General features: G+C 42.6%; 1 protein-coding gene across 5 annotated transcripts in view; it reads right to left on the reverse strand.

Annotated features, from left to right (window-relative positions):
- The window catches only part of LOC309480615 (alpha-2,8-sialyltransferase 8E-like), a 40,630-nt gene extending 26,205 nt beyond the window's left edge, over positions 1 to 14,425 (reverse strand). For 3 of the 5 annotated variants that reach the window (XM_082145222.1, XM_082145221.1, XM_082145225.1), the window contains exon 1: positions 14,264 to 14,425. In XM_082145222.1, coding sequence (XP_082001348.1) covers positions 14,264 to 14,373 — 110 coding nt within the window. In that variant the 5' untranslated portion in view covers positions 14,374 to 14,425. Of the gene's footprint in view, positions 1 to 4,401; positions 4,561 to 14,263 lie in introns of those variants that run through there. The other 2 variants (XM_082145224.1, XM_082145223.1) reach the window with 2 other exon arrangements.
- Positions 14,426 to 16,008: the final 1,583 nt, after the last annotated feature.

Genomic DNA, 16,008 nt, shown 5'->3' on the forward strand with positions numbered 1-16,008 from the left:
TGGTCTGACCAAGGGCCATAGACCGGTCTGCCCTCTAATAGCGCTCCCCAACCTAGGTTGGACGCATCTGTCGAGACAACTTTCCGGTGCGAGACAACTCCCATCGTCACTCCCGTGCGATACCATTCGGCTGCTAGCCAGGGCTGCAGGGCTGAAACACAGCCATGATTCACTCTGACTCGTAAGCGGCCGGCCGTCCAGGCTCGGTGAGGCACTCGCGCTTTCAGCCAGCGTTGAAGCGGGCGCATGCGCAGTAAGCCCAGCTGGAGCACTGCTGCAGCTGAGGCCATATGCCCCAGGACTCGCTGGAATGTCCTCAGCGGAACCTGACTGCCCGTCTGGAAAAACGCGGCGAGATGTCGAATGCGGCGCGCGCGCTGCTCTGACAATCTGGCCGTCATAGCCACCGAGTCCAGTTCTATTCCGAGAAAGGAAGTCGACTGGCGGGGCAGTAATGAGCTCTTGGTCCAGTTGACCGAGAGACCCAAGCATTCCAGATGGCTGAGAAGCGCTGTTCTGTGAGACAAAAGCTCTGCCTCTGACTGCGCGAGGACTAGCCAGTCGTCCAGATAATTCAGTATCCGCATTCCTTGTCTCCTCAGGGGAGAGAGAGCCGCGTCCATGCACTTCGTAAATGTACGGGGTGCTAAAGATAGACCGAACGGCAGGACGGTGTACTGATATAACCGACCGTCGAAGGCGAATCTCAAGAATGGCCTGTGACGGGGTATTATCTGAATCTGAAAATATGCGTCCTTTAGATCGAGAGAGATGAACCAGTCTCCCGGGCGAATTTGCGCGAGGATTTGTCTGGTTGTGATCATTTTGAACGGCCGTCTCATGAGAGCTTTGTTCAAATGTCTCAGATCTAAAATAGGTCTCAGCGCTCCGTCCTTCTTGGGTACGAGGAAATAACGGCTGTAAAAGCCCGACTCGCTCTGAGAAGGATGCACCTGTTCTATAGCCCCTTTGTGCAGCAGCTTTGCTATTTCTGCCTGAAGCAGATGCGCTACTTCTGTATTCACTCTCGTCTCTGTCCGTGCTAGAAAGCGCGGGGGACGGCGAGCGAATTGAAGCGAATAGCCGTGCATTATAGTATTCAGCACCCATTCTGACACGCCCTGGATAGCTTGCCATGCTTTCGCACACATAGCTAGGGGTCGAATGATCTCTGGGTTCGGATCGCCGCGCTGGGCGGGATGGGGAACCTCTATCAGAGAGGACGGGGCGGCGCGCGCGCTGCCGGTGCTCGAATATGGGGGCTCGCGAACAATGGTGACTGGCTGTACAGCACATAACGGCTCGGTCACTGGGGACGGGGCACATTTTGATGCTAGAAACCCGTGGCGCGAGAGCGGCATGAGGTTTAACGTGTTTGATAGTAAGTGCGCGCGCTCGTGAGCGGGCACAGGGCTTACATATGCAACACGGCCAGTGTAAGGGAGCTTTAGAGGATCTGCGTCCCGGGATAACTGTGTGACAGAGCGGGCAGTGGGTAGGTGTGGGCTTGGAAGAGCGGGCACATTCTCTACCTTTAGCACTCGAGCGGCGCGTGCCCGCTTTATGAGAGTGCGCTCTGTGAGCGTTACCGGGGAGATCGTGTTTGTGTGTAGTGGTGAGCACTGGGGCGTGGGCACAAATTCTACACTCATGACACCTTCGGCGTGAGCCGGAAAACCCGAAACCATACTCTTTATGAGATTTCTCTGGGTCGCCGTGAAAACGGCGTTTGTGTGCAGGCGAGAGAGTTGTATTACTGGCTCGTTGGCTGCGATGTAAGCTGCTGCAGTAGCCTTTTCTAAGGGGACTGGCAGAGCTGGGCGCTTTGATGGCGGTCCGGCCGCAGCGGGACTCAGCCATCTTTTCCTCCTTGCAGCCGCTAGGAGGACTTCGCGGGCTCAGGCTTGAGCGTCACCTTGGGCCGGGGTCCCCGGGGGGGAGGCGGTTTGTGACGGCTGGTTGAGCGCGACCTAGGGCGGCCGCCCTGTCGTCGCTGCGAAGACGGAGGCTGGGCAGAGCGCTGAGAAGAGTTCCGTGCAGGAGGCTGCTGAGAGCGGCCTGCAGACGAACTCGAGCGGCGGGGCAGGAAGAGATTCATCGCCTGCGATGCCTTCTGCACCTCCGAGAAGCGATCGACGATCCCGGCGACCGCTGGGCCGAACAGGCCGGTGGGAGAGAGCGGTGCGTTGAGGAACACTGAACGCTCGGATTCACTCATATCCGCCAACGTCAACCAAAGGTGCCTTTCAGTGACGGAGAGCGAGGCCATAGATCTCCCGATGGCTTGTGCAGCGGACTTTGTGGCGCGAAGGGAGAGGTCCGTCGCGCTACGCAGGTCCGTGAGAACGGCGCGATCGGGGCCTTTCTCGTCCAGCTCTCGGAGGAGATCGGCTTGGAGGATCTGGAGCACAGCCATTGAATGCAGGGCGGAAGCAGCCTGGCCGGCGGCGGAGAAGGCGCGGCCGACGAGTGCTGATGTGGTCCTGCAGGCCTTGGACGGCAGGGCAGACTTTGAGCGCCATCTGGCGGATGGCGGGCAAAGGTGCGTTGCCACAGCATCTTCCACCGGGGGAATTTGAGTATATCCCTTCTCGGCGGCCCCGTCCACTTGGGAGAGGGTCGAGGAGACCGGTGAGCGGAGTCTAGCGGAGAATGGGGCGTTCCACGACTTAGAGAGCTCAGTGTGGAGCTCAGGCAGGAAGGGTGCTGACCTAGAGGCAGGCGCTGGGCGGCGGCTAGGCAGAAAACACCCGTCAAGTCGGTTAGGCGCGGGCGCCCTCGGTGGGGACCAGTTGAGTCCCAATTGTTCGACCGCTTTGGTGAGGAGGCGGAGCAGTTCCGCGTCGACACTGGCGCGGGACCGGCTAGACTCCTGTGCAGAGGAGGTGGAGCCAGACCACTCCTCGCTGTCCGAGGCCAGGATAGAGCAGCTGTCCGTTAAAACAGCGTCGTCCGCTTCATCCCCCGAGGCGACGGCAGTGCGGGCAAAGGCCGGCCGCTGCGCGTCGGGAAGGGGGGGAGGAGATGGAGATAGCGAGGCTCGCGGGAGGGGCTCCGGCGAGCGCTCAGCTGCTGCTGCGGGTTCCGGTGGCCTCTGAGAGCGGCGCTTCTTCTTGCGCGGCCCAGTGGAGGCAGACGGAGAGACAGCTGGAGCGTCGAACAAGGCGAGTCGAGCCCGCAGGGTCGACATCGGCAGTTCTTCGCACATTTCACAGCCACCCGCCGCGAGGGCGAGGGCAGCGTGGTCCGGTCCCAGGCAGAGAGTGCAGATAACATGGCGGTCTCTGTCGCTGAGCGGAGCTTTACATGAAATACAATGCATAATAGAAAGGATATGTTTCGCCGGATAGCGAAGCAGGCAGGGATAGCTGAAGGCGGCGAAGGCGGCCGGCTTCCTCAGGCAGAATCCTCGGCTTGCAAAGCGCTGGTTTCAACGGCGGCTTCCTCAAAGATCAGCGATGCGAAGAGCTTCGCTGAAGAGACAAAAATCAGTGAAAGCAGCCTCTCAGCCCGTATTTATACCCTCTGCCACGCCCCGCCTCGGGCCGTGACGCGTAGGCGCGCTGCTCGCGCTCATTGGACGTGACGTCACGCCAAGGGCTCAGTGATAGGCTGCTGCAGTTGCCGCAGAGCAGCCTATGAGCACGCTAGATTGCCTGCTCTAGGTCAGCTTGCTGCCGCACTGCGTTGACAAGATATATAAAATTAAGGATAATTTTTTGCTTCATATCTCGAGAAAAGATGACTTTACCCGTAGCGTAAGCTAAACTTACGCAATACGAGAGAACCTCTCGTAAGAGAACTAGTTATTTTAGTCTATAAAGTTATAAATATGGATATTTTTCTCACACAAACACATCACTTCGCTTCAGAAGGCCTTTATTAATCCCCAGAGCCGTATGGAGAACGCTTATAATGGATGGATACACTTTTTTGTGCTTCAAAATCCCCCCCCCCCCCCCCCCCCCCCCCCCCCCCCCCCCCTTCACTGCCATTATAAAGCTCGGAAGAGCCATGAATTTTTTATATATATCCCTGATTGTACTCGTCTGAAATAAGAAAGTCATATACACCTAGGATGGCTTGAGTGTAAGTAAATCATGGGGTAATTTTCATTTTTGGGTGAACTATCCCTTTAAGACAAGCTGCACATTTCAGCCATCTTTCCCGACAAATCTGTATTATCTTATTCCAGGATAAGTTGTTGTGTTGCACACGTTTTACTAGGCTGCTTGCAAAGCTGAAAATAAAATCTGTAACACGAGATAAAATGAAAATCTGTTTTGGTCTCTTGAAAGAGTGGTGGCAGCGACCGTGTGTTGTGCTAACTGTACTGTAACGACTGAGACAAGTCAGACACAAGTATTTGTTATAGTTTAACAAATGATAATTAAAACTCACTCTGGGATCTGTGGCCCCATCCCCCCAAACAGGGCAAGACGGTCTTAGTTACCATGACCACGATCAAGTTGTTTTTATGACTGTTAGCAATGTGAACAGGGCCTCTGCCACAAGACCTACAGACATTAGAACAGACTTTCCTGCATTCATTTATCAATGAACTGATTAACATGAAATTAACATGCATCCCAGAACATTTTGTGAATGATTTACTGTCTTGTGTTGTGTCTTTTAATACTATATGATGTTTTATTAACTAAAGTTCGGGAGGAGCAGGTTCAGATAATTAACCAAATTATGCACAGCTGGAGATTAATCAGTAATCAACTCAATGACAGAGTATAAATTCACAGCAGACCTATCTCTGTTCATTGAAAGTTTGTCAGCATCCCTCCTCCACCCCATCTCCTCACTTCCAGTTCCATCTACACTTACCAACTGGGGGGAGTACTCTGGGTTCGGGCCTAACTCCGAGCTCGGAGCCCTCCCCCCGGACAGCACGCCAAATACGCATAAACTTATTGTACTAATTATATGTAGATGTGAACTCGTGAATATCTGTTGATACTATTATCTCTTTTATACTATGTATTTTACTATAGAACCAACGGTCAACGTAACCTCTCCTATACCATGTTTTGTCTCTATAAATTGGTACTGGAATGATGGTACAGGCCTCGACTCACAACCTGCATGTGCTCAGCCATGTGCTCATGGAGAGAGAGAAAACCTTCAACCAGACCAGAGTCAAACAAACCACTCAAGTTAATCATATCTTCCTCATCCAACGGAGCAGAAAACAATTGCAACTTCAAAGTTTGACACTCACCGAACCATCGACATCCTTTTCCAACAACTTCAAGAATTGTGTCCACTGCACAGACCATGCAAGTATCAATTTAATGAGGTGCTCTGAAAATTATAATCTGATGTTTCTTTTCATAGTTAAATAGATCTTTTCCATAGTTCCATTTCCTGCTTCCGGTTCCATATCACTCACCATTTTACCTATGCATGTATGAATGTATGTATGTATGTTTGTTCAGTTTAGTTATGTTTGTGATTTAGTTAATAAAACTTGTGCACAATATGTATTTGGTTCTGATTCTCTCTATTTTACGATCTTGATCTGGTTACATGCTCTAAGCGCTGTACATGCTAAGAAATAAAAAAAATTCGGTGGGCATGAAAGATACGCTTTTCTTAGAATAAATGAATAATCAAAAGAGTTCGTTGGACGAACTGATTAATTGAATGTAATATTAATTTAGCTACATCAAGTTAATCCAATTAACTGACCCAAATATGAATAATTAAGCATAAAAAGTTATGAGTTGTTATTAATATTTCCACTTTGAGCTAACTCCTTACAGTACTAATGTCACGATTTTGGGTTTGTTTCTGTCATGTTTCCTTGTCTGTCATGTGACCCTTGTAAGTCATGTGATCCTGCCATGTGTCTCACAAGGGAGTCTGATGTGTCATGTTGTCATTGTTCATTGTTTCATTGTTCACAGGTGTCCCTTGTCTAGTCATTAGTCTTGTGTATTTAAAGTCCCACTCCGATCATATTTATGAGCTATTTTTAAACATTCTCAGTGGTCTTTAAATGATGATTATGCCGTTTTTAGCCAAAATCACAAAACCTGTGCCGTTTTCTGGGACTTCGCTTCAGCAGAGCGGCAGTAGCTCATTAGCAATTCGCCTCTGCGTTGTGGGCGGAGCCGTTGGCTGAAGCGAGATACATAGGCAAAAAATGGTCGCAGTCTGGAACCCTGGAACGTAATCCATTCATCTCTCACAGCAACATGTTTTGGTAAAGCATGAAAGCTAATACCAATATCTCTCCTCTTAGCATTGCAACCCGCTAACGCACATAGGTATTGATCCGCCATCGTCTTCTCTCTACTCCTGAACCTGACCGGGCGGGGCGGAGGGGAGTATGAGCTTGTGGCCCCGCCCAGTGGAGTTACTACGTCACAACTCCAGTCTATTGTAGCCGGCATTTTAGCGTCTGCTACTGATTCACAGCCATTTGAATGCAGAAATACTCAGAAATACAACTTTGAGCTTATTTTTCTCAAGATATGTCCTCTAGCATAAGAAAAATGCCACAAGAACATGTTAACACCTAGAAAAACATGATTTTCATCGGAGTGGGTCTTTAAGCCCTCATGTTTGCCATGTGTCTTTGTCAAGTATTGTTTCCTGTAAATCTGTCGTTGTGCAAGTTCATGTTCATGCCTTGGTTTTTGTTTTCATGCCATGCCATGCCATGTTTTTGTTTCATGTTTTTGTTTCATGTTTGTTTTTGTTTATAATAAACTGCACTTGGGTTCTCATCTCTCAACTTGCCTCCAGTGGATACCTTATTACAACTAATATCTAGAGATGCACTGAAATAAAAAATCTGGAAACTTAAAATCCAGTATGCACTTGGGCTGAAAACCAAAACCGAAAATAAATAATAAATAAATAATAAATTCAACACTCAAATAGCTAAAACGGAGTTGCACAAACATATAAGGCAGTTTTTATATAAACTTTTTAATAACAGTCCACAACCACCAACAAACAAATTGTCAAAAATGTTTAATTTCATCCACCTTTTTCCTACAACCCATGGTGTTTTGAGTGGTACAGAGATGCCACATTTTTGTGTCTCGGAAACGCTCCAGTTACTAACCGAAAGGCTTCTGTTCTACGCTTATAGCACAGTATATTGTTCCCCAAATTGCGTTTTACGCAATGTTTCATGCAACACTCCAGATATTAACGTAATCTTGGTTCCCTAAGCGTTCCCTTTCTAAACGGTCTCTCACATTGCCCTCAAGTGGGAGTGGGCCCTCAATCCAGCGGGGCATTCAGAGCCCACTGAAGCGTAAGCCAGGGCTATAGCATCAACTATCCAGCGAGATAATTTCTGCTTCGTAACTGGCATCCCTTTAGAGCAACCTCCGAAGCACACAAAGAGCTGCTCTGATTGCCGAAACTGGCTAGAGCGCTCCACATAAGTTCTGAGGGCCCGGGTGAAGTACTCGCCCTGCTCGTCATCCGAGGTGGGGAGAGCTAACAGAGTTAACCCTCTGGGGTCGGCAAACGGGCCATCGCGTTTTGCTCGATTTTTTTCACATAGCAGCAAAATAGACTTAAAATACTCCGTCATTTTTGGTCATACAGACTTAATAAACTGTTAAATGTCTACTTTTTATGTGTCCACTTACAATCGAAATAAAACATTGTGCTTTTGTAAAATAAAGAAAATAAACAGGGTGTGCTTTCTGCCTCTCCGTCTCCGTGAACTTTTTTTTCTGGAGCACGTCTCTAAACTTAAACAAAACTCAGCGAATACTAGTCACCCAGGCATGAGCTATATATCTTTATAATTATCTAATTTTAAAATATCTTTAAAATCTTTAAAGTACTTTTAAATTATCTAATTCAAAATGAAAACAAATATTCTCTGTTTATGTAATCTATATGAAAAGAGAGAGATGTCAGTCTTTCTCATTTCAGCTCATTATAGCTCATTATCAGTTAATGTGAACACGCCCACGGAGAGCGCGCGCTATTCAAACGCAAATGATCTGAGCCAATCCATGCAAACCTATCAACGCCCACATCAACTCGATAAAACACATCAAGTTTAATCAGATTATTGTACTTTACATCTTCTTGCGAGGCTGTGAGGAATAATCCTGGGAAATTTACCTCAGAAGTGCTGGTTTAACTTCGAGGAGCAACGGATCCAGCTCTGGATTGTGAATAGTATGTTTTTTTTTTTTTTCTTAAGTGCTCTGTTCTAATCGTGAAATGGAATAGTGTCTGTAAACCGCAAAAAGACTGTTTAAATTTGAATCGCGTTTCTGTGTGTGAATGATGAACGGCACAGATACACTGTTGTTTACTATGTTACAGACGAAATATGAAAGACAACATTTCGTTGACTAGTTTTGGATAGATTATAAAGTTTTTACTGTAAAATAAACTACTGCCACATCAAATAAGCTTTTGTTTGCCAGTTTCTGCTTATATGTTAAATATATAGTATGTTTTGTCAAAAATAAACTTATCAACTAAGATGTTAATGTTTGTTCCAATGTAGGCTTTTATCAAACTAATGAATCCTTAACTTCGTATGATAAAATGTACACTTTAAAATAAGAAAGATTACACTTGAAATATTGTTAAAATTGTAATTGTTGTTCATTTACATGTGAACACTTTTTTATAAAATAGCAAAAAATATATTTACAAGGTAGATGTAAAAAAATCTTAATAGGTTTAAGATTATTGAGATAAGCCTTCTCATTAAATTATTTATTATTGTTTTTTTATAAGTGACACATTTGGGGAGAGGATATATTCCAAAACTTTCTGAAAATACAGTATGAGAATGAACTGCAAAATTACTAGAAATGTTTACCTCGGATATTATAAAATTTGCATGTATAAAAAAATTGTGAAAAAAAAAAAAATGTTATTATAGCCATATAGCCTATTTGAACAGGATTTGTTTCCAGGTATGACTATGTACTAAAAATGCGCTTTTGACTTTCATTTATATTTGGAATATATATATATATATATACACTCACCTAAAGGATTATTAGGAACACCATACTAATACTGTGTTTGACCCCCTTTCGCCTTCAGAACTACCTTAATTCTGCGTGGCATTGATTCAACAAGGTGCTGAAAGCATTCTTTAGAAATGTTGGCCCATATTGATAGGATAGCATCTTGCAGTTGATGGAGATTTGTGGGATGCACATCCAGGGCACGAAGCTCCCGTTCCACCACATCCCAAAGATGCTCTATTGGGTTGAGATCTGGTGACTGTGGGGGCCATTTTAGTACAGTGAACTCATTGTCATGTTCAAGAAACCAATTTGAAATGATTCGAGCTTTGTGACATGGTGCATTATCCTGCTGGAAGTAGCCATCAGAGGATGGGTACATGGTGGTCATAAAGGGATGGACATGGTCAGAAACAATGCTCAGGTAGGCCGTGGCATTTAAACGATGCCCAATTGGCACTAAGGGGCCTAAAGTGTGCCAAGAAAACATCCCCCACACCATTACACCACCACCACCAGCCTGCACAGTGGTAACAAGGCATGATGGATCCATGTTCTCATTCTGTTTACGCCAAATTCTGACTCTACCATCTGAATGTCTCAACAGAAATCGAGACTCATCAGACCAGGCAACATTTTTCCAGTCTTCAACTGTCCAATTTTGGTGAGCTCGTGCAAATTGTAGCCTCTTTTTCCTATTTGTAGTGGAGATGAGTGGTACCCGGTGGGGTCTTCTGCTGTTGTAGCCCATCTACCTCAAGGTTGTGCGTGTTGTGGCTTCACAAATGCTTTGCTGCATACCTCGGTTGTAACGAGTGGTTATTTCAGTCAAAGTTGCTCTTCTATCAGCTTGAATCAGTCGGCCCATTCTCCTCTGACCTCTAGCATCAACAAGGCATTTTCGCCCACAGGACTGCCGCATACTGGATGTTTTTCCCTTTTCACACCATTCTTTGTAAACCCTAGAAATGGTTGTGCGTGAAAATCCCAGTAACTGAGCAGATTGTGAAATACTCAGACCGGCCCGTCTGGCACCAACAACCATGCCACGCTCAAAATTGCTTAAATCACCTTTCTTTCCCATTCTGACATTCAGTTTGGAGTTCAGGAGATTGTCTTGACCAGGACCACACCCCTAAATGCATTGAAGCAACTGCCATGTGATTGGTTGATTAGATAATTGCATTAATGAGAAATTGAACAAGTGTTCCTAATAATCCTTTAGGTGAGTGTATATGTGTATATATACTGTATATATATATATATATATATATATATATATATATATATATATATATATATATATTTGTCCTTGCATTCTTTCCTGTTTGACACACCTGAATGAAAGGCTCATTGTCCAGCTCATTGTGCATGCGGGTCATTGTCTTCTCAGGTGTGAATGAGAGCATTATTCACGATCATTCACGTCCCTACGCATATTGCCTTTTCAAACAAAAAGTGTCTTACAAAATTTAAATCAATGTATTGTTTTATGTGAATGATTAGGCAGGGTGATTTTCAGATCATTTTGAAGCAAAAACTCTAGTCGACAACATCCCTTAGTCAAAAGTATTGTGGACACATATTTAGTATGTGTTTTGTGGCCTTATTTCAGAAACATTCATTTTTAGTTTTTTCAATAACCATGCATAAACATTATTCTCTCAAAAATACAAACATGTACATACATGTTGCTCACATATTATGGTAGCCCTGTTTGTGCTGAATTGAGTGTAATGACACCTTGTCAGGGCATGTCATAACATCTCAAGGACCCCAGAGGGTTAAAGAGGTGTTATAATGCCCCTTTTACAAGATGTAAAATAAGTCTCTGATGTGCCCAGAGTGTGTATGTGAAGTTTTAGCTCAAAATACCCCACAGATATTTTTTTATAGCATGTTAAAATTGTCCCTTTTTGAGGGTGAGCAAAATTGTGTTGTTTTGTGTGTGTCCCTTTAAATGCAAATGAGCTGCTGCTTTCAAGAAGAGGGTGGAGCTACAACATTTTGTGTCCTTAGCAGCTTGCAGACACGCACCAAAATGTCAGAAACTGTTCTGCCTTTTATGTTCAAACCTAAGTCGGACAATGATGGTGAGACTCAAGAAGACGTGACAACATGTAGACTGTAACAGGACGTTTATGAATGGCTAATTGATAAATGTATTTAGCTGATGTGGAGTTATCTATCTTCAAGTCATTGATTAGCATATTCTGTCATGCTAATCTAAATCGGACTCACTCCCTTTGTTGCGTGTTCCCGGGGGCGAGGATTATGTAAATTTTGTTTGTGATATTACTAACCCAGGAGGAAGTTTGTGTAGCCCCTGTGGGATTACAAATTTAAGAATCTGTTTAAGATCTGCTGATCCTACATCTTGACATAACATCAAATAAAAAACTAAATTGAAGTACATTGAATTTAGCATTTAAGGTTATGATGATGATGATATCAGCTGTAAAAGGTGCAGTAGGACATCTCAGACAATGCTTACTTTAGCTTGATAGCACTAAAAGCGTACGTCCCGCCCTCCCTGCAAATCGCAGTCCAAAGCAACGCCTCCTGAAAGCATGAACGCGCACAGCCCAGAAGACCGGAGACAACGTTACTGCAAGACATCATGTGTCATTCACCATTGAGAAAACTTTATACCAAATTTAAACAAATTCTTAAAAACAGAATTAGAAGCAGCAAGTTTTTGGTTTGTTTAGCTAGTAAAACTAGTCAGTGTGTAATAATATTTCTTGCATGCCAGGGGTTCCACGATGAGAGTCAGGTTGTTGTTGCTGCTTGCCTGTCATTCTCGCTCTGTCTGCACAGCGTACGTGAACGTGCTTATGTCTTATTATATTTGCCTGAACAGCCTGTGCAGTGGTGTGTAAACACACATTGACCGACAGGGAACTCATGCTATAGGACTGTTTGGACCAAACGCAACGATTGAACGAACATTCTATGGCCCTACGCCTTCCACAGACGACATATATTTATAAAAAATACATTTAGACCACTTAACAGAGTGATTGCTGGATATGAGGAGACTTTCAACCAGCATAACAAAAAAATGTTTTAGCAGAGAATCACCTACCTTTAAGAAAAGTTTCCAGCAAGAGATTCCTGCCAGTCCTGTTCTCTTTATTGTCAAATGAGTCCGATTACTGAGACTCTCACCTTTTGTCTTTAATGGCTCTTGGAGCTCCAGTCCCATTCTTTGAATAGTTATGCTGATATGATTAGGACTGGTAACACTCTTGAGTCTGGGGCAGGATCCTATACCTGGACACTTAATTTGCATGCTTTGTTTAAGGTCGTCACCCAGGTGCTTTGTCTCCATTTCTAAGCACTGCCCACTAAAATCTATATAACCTACATTAAACACTGCCTTAGTTAGACTTGATGACTGCAGCTACCAACAGCCCGTGTTCTCAAAGAATCCTGCTGAAGATTTTTTTTGTAGTTCTTAACTCGTGTTGTGTTCAAAACCCTACAACACTTGTTATGTTCCTGGTCAAAAGCTTATAAAATGTAGCTTATAAATCACTTGTTATGCTATATCATCACCCAATTCAATCTTTTTGTCAACTTGTTCTCTTTTATTTGTCACTACAATTAGGACTAGTTTTATATTTCTATTTGCATCTGATTAATCGTAGGCCTCATTTATCTGAGAGTAGGCAACTAATTTTTTAAGTAAAAAAGCATTATTTTTGAATAATTTTGGAAATATTAACTAAAATATGAAAAATCACTAGTCTACTTTAATGTTTCACCAGGAAGTTTGTTTTGAAAAACTTTTATTTTGTCAAAATTGGCACAGAGTCACACATGTGGTGTTCCTGGTCAAAAATGACCAACTAACAAAACATAGCTTATATAAATCACTTGTTATGCTATATTTTGTGTGAGTGTGTGGATGTCAGATGATGTCTGGTTAAATTGTCATGTTTGACGCTATGCTGAGCAAACACAAGCTATCCCTGTTGCCGAGAGTGATTGATTTATTATTAATTTTGAAAAAGAAGTCCAAGTAAGATCATTTGATTGTAAGAAGGGCAAAAGCAAAGAAGGGTAAGTGAGAGGACTAAAGACATTATGGGGATTAAAACACAGAAAAGTGCCAGTCTCCATGGACCTTTTCAAACCGTGAAAAAGCCCTGCACTTCAGCTAATAAGGTGCAAAACCAATCAAAACTTCCAGTTTGCTTTGACATTCAATCACTGGCACTGGCGTTTTGAATCAGTATCGATAAAGTTTCAATATTTTAGTGAATGTAAATGAGCTATGCTCATATTCTGATTTTAAATTGTAATTCTGGCAGCTTCTGAAACCATTGGTATTACCAGAGCACTGAGCAGTTGAAGTAAATAGAAAACTCGGTTCATAAAAGGACGCAGTTATTGCATGGATGGAGCAAGAACAATGTAAGTGTCTAAAATACATGCATATTTCACACAGTTCAGTTTGATGGTAAAGCTTGCCCTCTTCGCAGTTAAACTAAATGTACGAAGCAAACTTTGTACGAAGCTGAGATAACCCAAACATCAGCATGATGAATAAAAATAAAGATGAATAAAAAAAAATCTGTTCACTCACTTCTGTGCGGCTCAGTCCAAATATCATTTGAGCATATGCTAGGACAAAATTAGACCAATTTTGAAGGAGGAGTAGCGAAAAAACGGAATACTGTACTTTTCAAAATGGCTACTACTGTAATGGGCGGAGTCTTAATGTAAGATATTGGTTCTGATCAGCATGATGAGATGAATCAGGTGTACTAAGTTTAATTTCTGTAGATCAAAGGGTTCAAAAGTTATAACCATTTCAGTGTTGGATTTTTGTACTGGTGGTGGCGCTATAGAGTTGGTCCTAGAGACTCAAAAATTGCTACAATTACTTTTCATTACCATCACTACAAGTGTGCCAAATATCATCATTTTCCTATGTACGGTTCATAGGGCTGCCATAGACTTCCATTTACGGAATAATAATAAGAAGAAAACTAACAGATACAATAGGTGCCTCAGCCCCTTCGGGGCTTGGCCCCTAACTAGTTAGGCAACATTCCACCTAGTTGTATTTGGGCTTCAGAATTCATAAACCTATGAAAATTGAAAACATTGAAAATTATATTGATGGACAAAACATGATTAAGTATCATAAACTTTTGTTGATAACAGAGCTTATTGTTTGCGATAAACAAAAAGCCAACGGCTTCCCTTTTTGTTGATGGAACCAGATTGCTACCATCTGTAAAATCATTAGGATCAAATGTATTACTTACCCAGAGGTGTTGTAGTTCTTGTAATAGACCAAAACCACGCAATTCAATATGATTAAAACAACAAACAGCCTCAAGATCCACTTAATATATGCCATATTCATCTGTAACATCTCTGTGTAAGAGAGGATACAGGTGCAGTTTTCGGAGAGAAAGGGAGAGAGTTTTTTTGTCAGAGATGGGTGGGGTCAAGTGACATGACTGAATTTGGTCTTCTTAAAACTGTCTTAGTACATAAAGCCTTTTCTTTATGGTTTTCTATGGGTAAAAAATGGCTCAATATATATATATATATATATATATATATATATATATATATATATATATATATATATATATATTAAAAGACGTGTTTTATTATCCAGAGAGATGTTTTCTTTTGGTTAAGAAAATCTGAAAAGAAGCTAAATGGCAAATATTAATTTTGCCAAAACATGCTAATTTTCTAATGAAAGGAGTTACAGAGATGAGCTTTGCAACATTCACATTGTTTTCAAATAAATCGAATCAACATTGAACTAAGTTGAGCTGAATAATGACACTATTGTCTTTTAAGAGTGAAATTTAATTTCATTTTGTAATTAAAGAACTTTGCAACTGTTATGTTCTTGATTATTACTGTAAAGCTGCTTTGAAACAATCAGTATCGTATAAAGCGTTATCATAAATGTGACTTTTGACTAGATCCAGATCAAGTAACATTTGGATTCAAAGAGTATGTTTGAAATCATGTCAACTCACACGATATGAAGTCTCAAGTCATATTAGTCGTCCATAATGAAACATGTTTTATTTTACATGGAGCAGATCATCTCACGGGACCTGGCATGCTAAGATCACCAGATCAAAAGTATGCCTACTCTTATTTTTTTAGGGGTAAAACATTTTGATGAAGAATTACAAAACCAACCAGTTCAAAGCACAATGCATGGTTAGTTTCAAATGGTTTTACTTTTAACCAAAAAAAATGCTGTTCCAGCCTGTTTATCTGTACAAACAGGTTTGTAAAGCTGTCTTTAAGCCACAATGTGATGAAAGAGAAAATGCCTCAATGTGACATTCACTGTGTGACCTTTTAGTTAAATTCAGGTATGCATATCCAGGTGTGGGTTTATTATTAATTTTGAGACTGCAGAAGTCATTGCAAGTTGCATTTTCAGTTGAATTTGGGGAAACCACTTGAAACATTTGTACCTTTGTTTGATTTGTTCATTGCAAACAGCTGAAAGTCTGTAACTTTTGCCAGTAAACCTGATTTGCAATGGTGGTTGAATAATTTTGATTAAAACTGTATGATATTATCTGCAAAAGTTTAAGTTCTAAACAATGTAAAAAAAAAATTTACATTCTTACCCAAACATTTTTTTGTTCTTCATAAAATCTGTACAAACCATTTCGGGGGTTCTGGGAGTAGGTGGTTAAATAATGAAATGTTCATAGGACTCACAGGACAACCATACCCGGTCTCCCCTCATATACACCTGTGTGTGTATATACTGTGTATGTATATATATATATATATATATATATATATATATATATATACACACACACACACACACAAACAAATATATCATGTAAACAAAAACGTTTATGTTAGATGCAATTAGTTGATTCGACAACACACACACACACACACACACACACACACACACACACACACACACACACACACACACACACACACACACACACACACACGCACACACACACTTCTCCCTCCAGTGGTCTCGGGCATGACTGTCAGA

The sequence above is a fragment of the Leuciscus leuciscus genome (assembly GCF_965113295.1).
Source record: "Leuciscus leuciscus genome assembly, chromosome: 18".
Lineage (NCBI taxonomy): Eukaryota > Metazoa > Chordata > Actinopteri > Cypriniformes > Leuciscidae > Leuciscus > Leuciscus leuciscus.